Source organism: Aspergillus costaricaensis (assembly GCF_003184835.1).
Source record: "Aspergillus costaricaensis CBS 115574 unplaced genomic scaffold BO79scaffold_1, whole genome shotgun sequence".
In the NCBI taxonomy this organism is placed as follows: Eukaryota; Fungi; Ascomycota; class Eurotiomycetes; order Eurotiales; family Aspergillaceae; genus Aspergillus; species Aspergillus costaricensis.
This window is the reverse complement of record NW_020291801.1, coordinates 836,330-849,385: the sequence shown is the minus strand read 5'-3', so window position 1 is coordinate 849,385 and position 13,056 is coordinate 836,330. Positions and strand designations below refer to the sequence as shown.

Below are 13,056 nucleotides of genomic sequence, written 5' to 3'. Positions count from 1 at the left end.
TGAGCTCGTCGGCGCGTTTGGTTAGGCGTGTGTTTTCGGTTTCGATGGAGTGGATGAGGGTTTGTGCTTCGGTGGCTTGGTCTTGCGAGCGGGTCAGTTGTAGCTCGAGGGTTGTTTTCGCCGAGGTGGCTTCTGCTAGTTCGGTTTGGAGCTTTAATAGTTCTTCGTGGAAGTGTTTGAGTTCGAAGTCTTGGGACGTGTCTTGGTCCTGGGGGAGTTTATCCTTGGCGAAGGGATCTGGTGTGCGTCGAACGCTGGGCTGGCCGAGGTCTTTGATCAGTTCCAGGATCTCAGTGTAGGTGTTGCCCGTCTCTAGCGGGAGGTCCGCTGCCATGGCTTTGAGAGCATTTTCTTGCGCAGTGACTTGCGATTGTGCGCGGGTCAGATCGGCTTCCAGCGTGCTGTTCTTCTCTTCTAATGGTCGGTTCTTGGTTTCTAGAGAGGCGATTCTTTCCTCAAGTGTCTCGTATGCCTGGTTGACACGGTCAAGCTCCCCTTCCAGCTTTTCGACCTCTAGTAGGTTGTCGCTGACCTGGGCTTTGAGGCCATCGATTTCGCTATTCTTCTCCCGGAGCTGCTGCTCCTTGGCGGTTGTAACCTCCTTCAGCTTGGCCATTGTCTCGTCCAAGGTTGCGTCGCGCTTTCGCAGCTGCTCCTGAGCCAGGTCCAATTGCTGGCGCAGATAGGCGATCGTTTCTAGGCGTTCGGTGTCGATGTCGGGGTGCGAGCTTCGACTCTGCAGCTCTTTCTGCATGTCACTCATCTGCTTTTGCAAAGTGCCCAGCTCGGACGCGTTCATGGTAGACTTCTGGAGGAAGGACTCTTTCTCCTGGTTTTGTTTTTGTAAAAGCTGGATTTGCTCACGCAGGAGTGTCTCGTCGCTGCGCTTAGCGTACAGCTCTTCGAGCAGTTTCGACTTTCTCTGTAGCTCCCCTTGTAGGTGCTTGATTTGCTCTCCTGCAGAGGCTGCCTCCAAAACACGCCTGTGGTTCCTTTCCAGTTGTTCATCACGCTCGCGCAGCGCATCCTTAAGCTCTGCAATCTGCCGGCGCAGATCCTCGGTTACATCTTTCTCATTCTTACTGGAAGTGCGCTTGTGCTTGCGAACGGAGGGTGTAGTTGTAGTCGCTTCCATCTCATCATCCGGATCTTCTTCAATATTTTCGAGATGGGTTATATCTTTCCCGAGTCCGCCGGCCCGACGTAGCAGGTGCGACGGGGTAGACATGTCGACAGGAGGCCCAAATTCACTGTATCCGCTGACCTCCGGCTCATCTTCAACAGCTGGTTGGTGCAATTGAGAGTTGTTCTGGGAGTCTTCCTGCTGCTGGGGTTGTTTCGCTTCTTGTCTCTGGATCTGTGGCTGGGATTGCGGCTGGGGAAGTTCGTCCTGCAGCTCCAGCTCGGGTTCTGACTCGTGCTCAGCATCGGAATGGAGCTCTGGCTCGAACAGGTCGCGCTCCATGTGGTCTATGCTGAAATGTTTGTGATCCATGGTATCATCCTCCCCCATGAGATACTTCTCCAAATTGGCAGTAAAGTCATCCGGACCACCGACGTCGGACAAGTTGTCCTCATGTGGCAGTCTCAACTCCTCCAGAGGCTCCTCATCCAGCGCGTGGTTGCTCGGAAACTGGCTGAAGTCGACTGTGTACTGCGCCAGACGGGCATCGATCTCGTTCGCGGCGCGCTCGAGAGAGGACGCTCTGGAGGATTTGGGGGAGCGGCGTTGCGGCGAACGCGCGTCATCGAGGTCTGCGCCGGTCGCGCCGTGCGAACTAAAACGGAAGCTTTTTGTGCTGACCGGAGAATAGCTCTCTCCCTGGTCGGGATGAGACGGTGGCGATGAAGGCATGAAGAGGGGAGTTGCCAGCGTGGACGCGCCGACGGTGTCGTGGGAAGTCGTGTCCATGACGGCGGAAACGATTGGGATTGTTTATTGATCAGGGTAACATATGCGATAAGATCGGTCACAACTTCACGTCCCAATCAGGCACATCATCGATTCTTCGGAGAATAGGGGTGGTGGATAAATGAGCCGATAAGGATAGGCGATCGAGAGGGAAAATGCGCGTCAGTTAAAGACTAGTCAATTGCTTTGAATGGGAGAAAGAGTGGAAGATGGATGGAGGATCCCGTCAAACATGGCAGCCCCAGGCAGGCAGGAACCGCAATTGGCCCGTCCTTGCTGGCCTGCATCCTCAGGCAGAAAGAGCCGCGAAAGCCCAATGAGGATTAGCGCGATCTAGGTAGCTCCGCATTGGGATCCACCGAGACTATATTTACTTAGTGATTTACTACATAAATAGATATGAAGTAGAACGATAATGGCATGAGGACCAAGAGATTATGACAGAGAATAGAAGGATAAGACTAATGGAGTACATACGGAGATAGATTTACAGAAAACGTGCTCAATGCCTTTGCGCAGAAGAAGTGAGTTGCGGAGCTCCCTGAACTGCTTCAATCTACAGAGTACACAGAAGTGAATCTTAAGCATGTCCATTCATTTCACCCACAGTGTGGTATCAAACTGACAGATAGTGACGAAGAGAATAGTATATACGATTATTTATTTGTTATACAACAAGTATACTAAGCGTCCAGAGTGACCAGTTGGTGATTGTTTTGGTGTTGATGGCCAACAAAGTCGGTGATGCTGACATAATCACATAGAAGGTGACACAGAAAAAGAGTCTCCAACAGAGCGCATGATCAAAGCAAGACCTCTTCAGTTAGGATTCACTGCATATGCTTGCCATGAAGGGTTGTTTTCATGCAGCCTTTTGATCTCTTCCGATTTGGCTGCAGGTCGGGTTTCACATCCATCCCAACTGATAGGCGAGACCTGAACGGCTAATCAGTGGGCCATTCATTGACGGATTACGCATGGCTCCCATTCCCCGCTGAAACCATCAGAGAGCGCCATTGCGCGCATCCTACACACTCTTGCTCTTCTTTTATACCAGCAAGTGATTTAATCCTCCTCTTGAGGGCCAAATTCAAAGATGCCTCCCGTGTCTCCGCAACCCGAGCGCCCTCGGGTGATCCTCTATCATCAGACGATCTGTCCTGATGGCCAGTACTGCTCCATGCTGCCGCTGCTGGACAACAATACTGGCGTCACCCACATCATCCTGGCCGCTTTTCACCTCAATGCCGATCCACAGCACATTACTCTCAATAATGATCCCCCTCATATGCCGCTGTATGAACCGCTGTGGGCCGAAGTGCCCGCCGTGAAGCAGAGCGGGGTTCGTGTCATGGGACTCCTGGGAGGCGCGGCGCAGGGCTCATTCCGCTGCCTGGACGGTGATGAGGAGAGATTTGAACTGTACTACCAACCCTTGCGGGACATGGTGCGGCGCCATGAACTGGACGGGCTGGATCTGGATGTGGAGGAAGAGATGTCGTTGTCGGGCATTATCCGGCTGATCGACCGGCTCAAGCTCGACATGGGCGACGACTTCATCATTACGTTGGCCCCAGTGGCGGCGGCCATGTTGGGTATGGGCAATCTGTCCGGCTTCGACTATCGCGAGCTAGAGCGACAGCGAGCCTCCAAAATAAGCTGGTATAATACCCAGTTTTATAATGGTTGGGGCCACCCAGACGACCCTCGGATGTATGCTACCATGATTGCACAGGGCTGGGCCCCGAACCGGGTGGTGTACGGGCTGTTGACGAATCCCGGGAATGGATCGCAGGGCTATGTACCACTGGAAAAGATCGGGCCGATCCTAGGTCTGCTGGTTGAACGCTTCCCCAACTTCGGAGGCGTGATGGGTTGGGAGTACTTCAACTCGAAACCGGGAGACCGAGAAGCGCCCTGGCAGTGGGCGGCGGCGATGAGCTTGAGCATGAATATGAAGGAGGTGCTACACGTTGCGCGTATGATGCGCTCGGGACCCATGGCCAACAGCTTGATGAATCTTCTTCGGGACATGATGCAGCAGCGATAAATACATAGCGTGCAGCTACTTCCACACCTTGCATATATAGTTATAGAGCAATTGAGAATAACAGCTGACTTATACATGGCTTGGTGGCTTGATGTTGTTTTGGGTTGGAGAGCATGTCGTCATCGCTGCGGCGCCTCATCCGTTCCGCCTTTTCGGATTAATCAGTTGATCAACTCAACTAATTGTGAATTGCTTCTTCTTCTCCCTTAACTACCTCTCTTGTTCTCCTTCTCATCTGCCTCTCTGGAAGAGCTGCATGAGCTGGTGATGCTCTGATTCCTCTTCATCCGCGTAGATCGTGTCGACAGCTTCTCGACGCCATGGTGTCTATTCCCCGCGTAGCTGCTGCTACGAGCTCCGCGGCCCTCCGAGCGACGGCCTTCTTCTTCCTCCGCTGGGTGCGTTGACTATTCTTCATGGCCTACGCAATCATGGTAGCTAATTGGAGCTATATAGATCCCTGGCCATCATTTCCCACCTATTATAGTCACATTATTAGCTGTGTACCTAGCTTCATTGGTGTCGCTTGGCCGGCCAGGCGAACAGAACAATACCGACCGGCGCAAGGGCGATAAAGATGCTCAACATGCTTCCAGTAAGTGGGCTCAACATGAGCAGGCTCTACCCCCTCAAAAGCACACAAAGTAACTTCCTATAGGATCTCCGCCGCCAACCGAAGGCGTCCTTAAGGTCCTGCTTACTGGGCTGCCGTCCCCCCGACTACCGCTATCAACGCGTTTAACCGTCCTGATCAACATTGTCCTCACCCTTCTCACTCTAGACTTCGTGGGACGAGGCTTCATCCTCTATCCCAGCAATGACCTTGCTTTCTCTCGTATTGGCTACGTCTCTCCCACTACCGCGAATTTGCTGGTCCGCGAACCCGACCCTGCTCAGCTACCCTTGATCGTATACTATCAGCCAACGGAGGAGGACCCCTCGCGATGGACAGAAGAAGGCGTGATTTACTCGCTGACGGATGCGACGGACTTCACAACCACCGTAACTATCAAGAACCTGGAGCCCTCATCCGCGTACCGCTATTCTCTGTCCAACAATCTGACGGGCTCTTTCGTCACCGCACCAATGCCCGGCTCTAAATCAGCCAACCGTCTAAGCTTCCTCACGTCGAGCTGCATGAAGGCGAATTTCCCCTACAACCCGCTATCGCATCCACTACGCATCCCGGGGCTTGAGATGATGACAGAGACGGTCAATCGGCTGCCTTCTCTGCTCCGACCAGCGTTCATGTTGTTCCTAGGTGATTTCATTTACGTCGATGTGCCTCAACGCTTTGGCTCCTCAATCTCTCACTACCGCAGCGAGTACCGTCGGGTCTATTCCTCCCCGTCATGGAACAAAGCCCAAGACGGTCTTCCTTGGATTCACACACTAGATGACCACGAGATCGAGAATGACTGGTCCAAGGGAAACACCACGGCTCCATATCCCGCCGCCGCGGAGCCCTACATCCATTACCACGTCAGCGCGAACCCTCCCATCCCGCCAACGCCCTTTGCTAAGCCCGAAAACACCACCTACTTCTCATTTATCAACGGCCCAGCTTCATTCTTCATGGTGGACACGCGCACCTACCGCTCCGAGCCCGCCCAGCCCAACTCCACCATCCTCGGCTCCGCACAGCTCCAGTCTCTCCTCGCCTTCCTCGCCCGTCCCGAACCAGCCGAAGTCCGCTGGAAGATCGTAGCCTCCAGCGTACCCTTCACCAAGAACTGGCATGTCGGCACCACCGACACATGGGGAGGATTCCTCAACGAACGCCGCACCGTCTTCGAAGCCATGTGGCGCGCCGAGCGCGAACTCGGCGTCCGCATCGTCCTCCTCAGCGGGGACCGTCACGAATTCGGAGCCACGCGCTTCCCAGACCCCGACCTCGACTTCACCCACGAGGAACTCCTCCCCAACACCGCCGGCGAAGGACTGCACGAGTTCTGTGTCGGCCCGCTCAACATGTTCTACCTCCCCATCCGGACCTACCGCCAGGACGACGACGAAGACGTCGCCATCAAATACATCCCTGACGGAAACACCAAATACGGTCTCATCGACATTGACGTCCAAGATGAGCTCATCACCACCAGCTCTGGCAAAACCATTTCCGTCCCCAGCTCTGTCTTCACTTACTCCCTCTACGTCAATACCGACCTGATCTGGAAATACTCTCTTGCTGTGCCGCTGTCTGGCCAGGAGGCAGTGGTTGCCTCTGCGTCGACTTGGAAACACCCTCGCTTCCCGCCGGGTAAGCTCCTCTTGGATGATCGCGAGGAGGATATTACGTGGGATGCAGCTGTTAAGACGGTGATTGGCCGCGTTGAGGAAACGGTAGGCCGTGTGCGCTCGTTTGTGTTGGAGCAGGCCTATGGGGTATTGGATAGAGTTAGACGGGTGGAGAGGGTGGATTGATTGATTTATTGGTATGGGGTCTGTGATTGGACTATTAATATATTTCTCGCTTCTTTCGGTGGTGTTTGGCATTACTGTTCTTAAGATAATTTATTCTGAATATTCTACTATTTTTGACTTGTGATATATAATGTTACTAGTGGTAGTAAGTATATATCTTGTAAGACAAAAAAATAAAAAGCTAGCTTCCATAGCATAGATTTATGCCCCACAGGGCCAGTCAGATATTAGCGAAAAAGAACAAAAGATAAGCAAAAGTAATAATCAAGTCACGCCCAACACCATCATATGCTAGTTACAATCGACGAATGAGGTGAATGATGACTGAACTGAAGCAAGGCATATATCCCCAGTCTCTTAAGAATCAAACGAAAAGAAGAGACGGAGACACAAGTGTAGTAATATAATCATGGAATGGTAACAACGCGAAAACATGAATCAAAAAGAAGTTTCGAAATGCGTGCATCATCGTCATCATCACAATCACCGTCCTCTGCCGCGGCCTCCACCACCACCACCGCCACCGCCCATCAACCCACTCATCTGGCTCATCATACTTTGTAGATCCATTCCACCTAGACCGGGCAGGCCACCGCCGCCTCCACCCCCTTGACCTTGCAGCATTTGCATCATCTTGGCCATGTCGCCCATGCCGGGCATACCGGGGAATCCACCACCGCCGGCACCACCCATTGCGGCCATGCGCTTCTGCATGGCGGCGAGCTGCTGCTCCTTGTTACCGCCCTTGAGCATGTTCTGGGCGCGCTGCATCTGTTTCTTCTGTCCGCCGACACGCTTGGCCATGCCGGCCATCATGCGGTGCTGGGAGAGCAGGTCTTCCACTTCGCGGACGGTGGTACCGCTTCCGCAGGCGATACGGACCATGCGGCTGGGTTGTTCGACGAAATTCTTGCCGTCGCCGTCAAGTTCGGCGGCCGTCATGCTGTCGAAGATGTAGATCATGCGACGGAGCTTCATCGAGCCGTCTTCGTCATCGAGACCCGCGGTCAGGTTGGATAGACCGGGGATCATGCCGGAGAGCTTGGAGAGGGGTCCCATCTTCATGATGGAGGTGATGTTCTCGCGGAAGTCGCGCAGCGTGTAGATACCTTCAGAGATGTGCTTGTAGGTTTCTTTGGCGGACGCCGAGTCCTTGGTCACGGCTTGTACGTGCTCCACCAGTCCGGCCATATCACCCATACCCAGTAGCTTCTGGATGAAGGCCTTTGGCTCGAAGCGTTCCAGGTCCATCAGGTGCTCACCGGTACCGAGGTAGATGATGGGGGTGTGGGTGGCAGCGACGGCGGAAATAGCACCACCACCTGCGGCGTGACCATCCGTCTTGGTGATGATGATGGCTCCGAAGTCTGCGGTGGCCTTGAAGGCAGAGGACTGGGCTTCGGCAGCCTGACCGATGGTGCTGTCGAGGACGAGGATGGTCTGGTCGGGGGTGACGGCGGTCTGAATCTGGGTCATCTCGGTGAAGAGCTCTTCCTCCTGCTTGTGACGACCACTAGTATCGACAATGATGATTTCGAAACGCTCCTTCTTGAACTTGGCCACACCCTCGGCTGCCACAATGGCGGGGTCGGTTTGCGTCAAGCTACCGTAGTAGGGGATCTTGGCTTTGGTGGCATTCTGCTTCAGCTGGTCGAAAGCACCAGCACGGAAGGTATCGGCACAGACGAGGGCAGTCTTGAAGCCGCGCATCTGGTAATGGCGGGCCAGCTTGGTACAAGTGGTGGTTTTACCGGCACCCTGCAGACCGACGAACATGATCACGTTGGAGCGGCCCTTCTTGGGACGGAAGGGCTCCGCATGGGGATCAACCAGGGAAACTAGCTCATCGAAGACGGCCTTTTGAATCAAACGCTTCTTGTTCACGGCGGCAGGAAGAGAGGCAAAGTTGACGCTGGACTTGATGGACTTGCGGAGGGACTGGACCAGGCGGACGTTGACGTCGGCGGAAAGCAGGGCGGCGCAGATCTCTTTAATCATGTCATCAAAGGCCTATTTGCGGTCAGTATATACATCAGCCCGAGAAGAGGGACCTGTTTCTCACCTTCTCGTCCAAATTGTTAGAGCGAGTCAGGTCATTGACGGCGGCGTTGATTCGCCGCCCGAGATCCTGAAGGACCATGGCGGGGGAATTCTTGTCGAGAGGAAATTAACCAGATTAAAGCATGTACAGAGTAAAATATGCGTCACTTGCTGCCAGCAATCGTGAAAGGTGGCAGAGACGACCGTAGAAAACGAGTGGAGGATGCAGCGAGTTGGATGAATCGATGGACTGAGAGGCCAACTGCGCGGGCGAAGCGATGCGGAGAGCCCCGCGGCCAATCACAGCCGTGCGTTGCTGGCCGCCCGCGAGGGACCCAAAAATTGCTGGGAAAAAAAGTTCGGGATTCAATGCAAGTTCATTGCATTTTCCACTTCATATATCCTCCCACATTCGGGTCAAAGTTATTTTTCTTTTCAGTTAATTTTGAAATAGTTAATATCAACCGTCAAAATGCCTCCCCACATGAAAAAGCGCAAGGTCCTCGAGTCGTTGCAGGCCGGTCCCAAGAAGAAGTTCAGAAAGCAGCGCGAATACCACAGCAGCTCCGAAGAAGAGTCCGAAGACGATGAACCCACCGATTTCAAGGCTGTCAGCTTGGCCGATTCCGACGATGAGGGAGTTCAAGTGAAGCAGCCCAAGAAGCAGACCAAGTCGATTGGCGCCTCTACGAAGAGCAAAGCGGCCGAGAAAGACGAAAGCTCCGACGAGGAGGAAGCCGACGAAGACGAGGAGGATGGTGATGTTGAGTCTGAAATCGATTCTGAAGGATCCGACGATGAAGAGGGTGCCGACTCCGATACTTCTGCACCTGCGACAACGGGTCGCAGAGCTGTCTCCAAGCGCAATGATCCCTCGGCCTTCTCCACCTCTATCGCAAAGATTCTGTCCACCAAACTCCCCACATCCGTTCGAGACGACCCCGTGCTGGCGCGCAGCAAAGCCGCTGCCCAGAAGAGCACCGACGTGGCGGAGGAGAAGCTGGATCGGCAAGCGCGGGCCAAGCTGCGTGCGGAGAAGAAGGAAGAGCTGGACCGTGGCCGTGTTCGCGATGTCATGGGTCTGGAGCGTGGCCAGGCAGGTGCCGTTGCTGAGGAGGAGAAGCGTCTGCGCAAGATTGCCCAGCGTGGTGTGGTGAAGCTGTTCAATGCCGTCCGCGCCGCCCAGGTGCGCGGAGAGGAAGCAGCCAAGGCAGAGCGCAAGAAGGGTACCGTTGGTATCGGCGAGCGCGAGAAGGCCGTGAACGAAGTCAGCAAGCAGGGCTTCCTGGACCTGATTAGCGGGAAGAAGGGCAAGCCGTTGAAGATTGAGGAGGCTTAAGGAGTTTTACGAGAAGTTTCTGTTCGCTGTTCAAGACCTGGCATACCTTGGGCGTTTGAGGGGTTGCTCTACTGTTGTTCTGTTTCATTTATCTCAAGTGTTTGGATTAAAAAGTGATATGCTATTTACAGGTACTTTCATGCCAAAAAGTGAATGGAGATCGGTATACCCAATAGAGACACGTTCGTTTACAAACCAATGAGCCCACAATAACCGTAGATAGACCTGGAACCCCTCCCCAGTGTATGCGCTTGGATAATCATACAGTCCGTCCCTCATCCCCAATCGCCTCTCGTATATACTCGTACAAAGCTCTCTTATTTCTTGGGCTCGAAGTCGCTTGCCTGCAAGTTTCGAGTCATCGACGGCAGCCTGACCACGAGGCCATCGAGGTCCTTGCTCATGGCCACTTGACATCCCAACCGGGAGGTCTCCGTCAGACCGAACGCCAAATCCAGCATGTCGTTCTCGTCGTCCGACGGCTCTTCCATCTTATCAAACATATCCGGGTCCTCGACGATCACATGGCAAGTCGAGCAGGCGCATGAGCCACCACAGGCACCTGCAAGTTTCCAGCCTTTGTCAGTCACTATGCCCCTATGATTCTGCGCATCCCCGATAACTGGCATTACGCACCTTCCATCTCGATATCGTTTGCCTGTGCGATATCTAGCAAGTTGTCACCCTCAGAGACCTGGAGCTCAATCTTCACGCCATCCTTGTCGATGAACGTCACATTGATTCTGCGCATTAAACATTAGTATAGGTAGTATACGAAGCCAGCGTTCGCGATGACTCACTCCTCCCCGGGCTTTGGCGGCGTGATATGGCCGTGTTGAGCACCGGCCGTGACGGAAAAGCTGCGGCGAGCCATCCATGACTGTTGGTTCGGGAAGTTCCTCCGGGCGTTTATGGACAGTCTGCTTGAGGCAATCACTCGGGGTGTCTGAGTCGAGTAGGAAAAGGTGAGGAAACTCTTGGATTGGATGCGACCGATGCTGTTCCCGGCCTTGGGAACGGCATGACGCAGGTTCAGGCACGCTTCTTTCCAGAACGACATGGCGCAGGAATGCTGGGGAGGACCGAGAGGAGGAAAGGAAATTAAAGAAATAAGAAGAATACTTTTAGAGAGCGCAATGCGAGGGGAGAGGAGAGGAGAGGAGAGGAGAAGCGGACCAGCAGAAGTGGAGAGGAAGAGAGAGAGCAACAGAGCGAATCCTGGGGCACGAAAAAAAGGCGAGGCCGAACAGCGGCGGGAAATTCGGGCTTCTTCATTCGTCGGCTTTGCTTTTTTCGCCTTCTTCTCCGAATTGCAAGCTTCAACCTGCTCTTCTTTCTTCCCCCTCTTGACCTTCCATCCTTATCCCCGAAACAATTAACTAATTCCCTCCCTTCTCCCTCTCTTATCTTCCATCATGACTGCCCCGCTGGATGGGCCAAATCCCCTCCGTCCTTATTACATCCCTCCCCAAATCGGTCTGGACGCCTCCAATGTCTCCTCCCCTCCCGATGCGTCATCGTCAACTCAAGTTTTTGGTGGTTCGGCGCGCGATCTTCTGCCCGACCTGGACTACTCCGATTACCTCGACAACTCCCCCTCGGTGTCCAGCTGGATTCGTGATGCTTTGGACGAAGCACTCCGTCGATACCTCGGTGTGCTAACTGCCCAGCCCTTCGATGTCGCCAAAACCATTCTACAGACCTATGTAGCCCCCGATGATTCTGCGGAGGGACAATGGGCGATGCACGATCGCCGGAGCTCTGGGCTGGACAGTCAGGTCGACTCCTACGACGAAGATGTGTGTACACAACACAGACTATGGCAATGGGTGGGAAATAGACAGCTAACAATATGTTCTCTTGGGGCTCCTTAGGAATCCCTCTCCTCCGACGATGAGAGCAGCTACTTCACATCGGCAGCTCCCGCAGTGCCAACACCCTCTACTCCCCGATCCCGGAAGCCTCGACGCCATATTACCGACCGGAGCGGCTACATCCCACCCCAGACCTCGTCATCTCGATATGCCTTGGCCATCAAGAACCCCTCCTCCTTGATGGAGGTGCTGGGCCAGCTGTGGAGCACCAGCGGGCCATCGTCGCCCTGGAAAGCGACCAACGCGACCTTCATCTATTCCCTGCTACTCCCAACCTTGAACACCTTCATCCGCAGTCTGCTCTCCGCCATTGTCGGACTGCCAGAGGAAGATGTAACTTCTTCCATGACCGCAGACATCCTGACGTCCACCGCCCCGGTCGCGACGTTGGTCCTGTCCTTCATCTCTTCGTCGCTGTCGGCGATGCTTCTCTCTCCCATTGACACTGCACGCACATTCCTCATTCTCACACCGGCCACTCACGGTCCCCGCTCGCTTCTGCGGGCTCTTCGCCAGATCCCAACTCCCAACTGCACCATCCCCCCTCACTTGATCCCGATCACCATCCTTCACTCCAGTCTCCCCAACTTCATCATAAATACAACTCCCCTGGTCTTGAAATCATACCTTTCCATTGATCCCGTGCTGAACCCGTCGGCATGGGGTCTTTTCACCTTCTTGAGCTCGGGCCTGGAGCTCGCAGTCCGGTTCCCTCTTGAAACCGTCCTTCGTCGCGCGCAAATCGCAACATTCACCTCCCCCAGTCTCCGGCAGCAGTCCCGCGGTTCCATCCGCTCAGTATCCTCCCCCACCACGGATGAGACTCCGACGACTGAGGTTGAGACCATCGTGCCTACGCCCCAAACCTACCGCGGCATCATCGGCACGATGTGGAGCATCGTCTACGAAGAGGGTGTGGCACCCGCGCCGGAGGCTGATCGTGCGCGCCAGCTCATGAAGAAGCCCGTCGTACAGCGGAAACGCCAAGGCCAGGGTATCAAGGGATTATACCGGGGCTGGCGCATTGGCATGTGGGGGATTGCCGGGATTTGGGGCGCCAGTCTTATGGGCAGCTTCAGTGTGACCGGAGAGGATGAGTCGATGGCCAGCGGAGGTCGCTTCTAATGAATTGTCACTCATCGGGCTACCTTTCGCTTCCACCCAGATCTCCTCTCTAACTCTCGACCTCTCCTTTCATTCGTTGTTCCTTTCTTCGTTTAATACCAATACCAACTGACGCTGCTATGGGATGTACTTTATTTTATTGTTTTTACTTGCAGTTGTCATATCTACGGAGCAAGCGGAATGGAATCGGCGTTGGAGCCTGTCATCTTTACAATTTATATATTGTTCATGTAGATCATACGAATCAACATCTACCTACTCTTCATTCCACAATGTCACCACTACTCTGGTG

General features: G+C 54.1%; 5 protein-coding genes across 5 annotated transcripts; 3 read left to right on the top strand and 2 right to left on the bottom strand.

The window, feature by feature from the left end:
- Positions 1-2,966: 2,966 nt before the first annotated feature.
- Positions 2,967-6,444, top strand: BO79DRAFT_162992 (alkaline phosphatase). Its single transcript, XM_025679100.1, has 3 exons — positions 2,967-3,884; positions 4,419-4,557; positions 4,621-6,444. Exons 1-3 carry the CDS (start codon positions 3,009-3,011, stop codon positions 6,384-6,386), a joined length of 2,781 nt encoding a protein of 926 aa, XP_025545121.1. The 5' UTR covers positions 2,967-3,008; the 3' UTR covers positions 6,387-6,444.
- Positions 6,445-6,567: 123 nt separating this feature from the next.
- On the bottom strand, positions 6,568-8,648 carry BO79DRAFT_184749 (RNA-binding signal recognition particle subunit SRP54). Its single transcript, XM_025680346.1, has 2 exons — positions 8,449-8,648; positions 6,568-8,396 (listed from the first exon to the last, which is right to left on the bottom strand). Exons 1-2 carry the CDS (start codon positions 8,524-8,526, stop codon positions 6,870-6,872), a joined length of 1,605 nt encoding a protein of 534 aa, XP_025545120.1. The 5' UTR covers positions 8,527-8,648; the 3' UTR covers positions 6,568-6,869.
- A 171-nt stretch (positions 8,649-8,819) lies between these two features.
- Positions 8,820-9,879, top strand: BO79DRAFT_206119 (rRNA-processing protein RRP15). Its single transcript, XM_025681911.1, has one exon. It carries the CDS (start codon positions 8,899-8,901, stop codon positions 9,763-9,765), a length of 867 nt encoding a protein of 288 aa, XP_025545119.1. The 5' UTR covers positions 8,820-8,898; the 3' UTR covers positions 9,766-9,879.
- Position 9,880: 1 nt separating this feature from the next.
- BO79DRAFT_162981 (ferredoxin family 2Fe-2S iron-sulfur cluster binding protein) lies at positions 9,881-10,936 on the bottom strand. The gene is made up of 3 exons (XM_025679099.1): positions 10,566-10,936; positions 10,402-10,508; positions 9,881-10,327 (listed from the first exon to the last, which is right to left on the bottom strand). Exons 1-3 carry the CDS (start codon positions 10,823-10,825, stop codon positions 10,083-10,085), a joined length of 612 nt encoding a protein of 203 aa, XP_025545118.1. The 5' UTR covers positions 10,826-10,936; the 3' UTR covers positions 9,881-10,082.
- A 196-nt stretch (positions 10,937-11,132) lies between these two features.
- Positions 11,133-13,016, top strand: BO79DRAFT_162979 (mitofusin complex protein UGO1). Its single transcript, XM_025679098.1, has 2 exons — positions 11,133-11,564; positions 11,640-13,016. Exons 1-2 carry the CDS (start codon positions 11,181-11,183, stop codon positions 12,762-12,764), a joined length of 1,509 nt encoding a protein of 502 aa, XP_025545117.1. The 5' UTR covers positions 11,133-11,180; the 3' UTR covers positions 12,765-13,016.
- Positions 13,017-13,056: the final 40 nt, after the last annotated feature.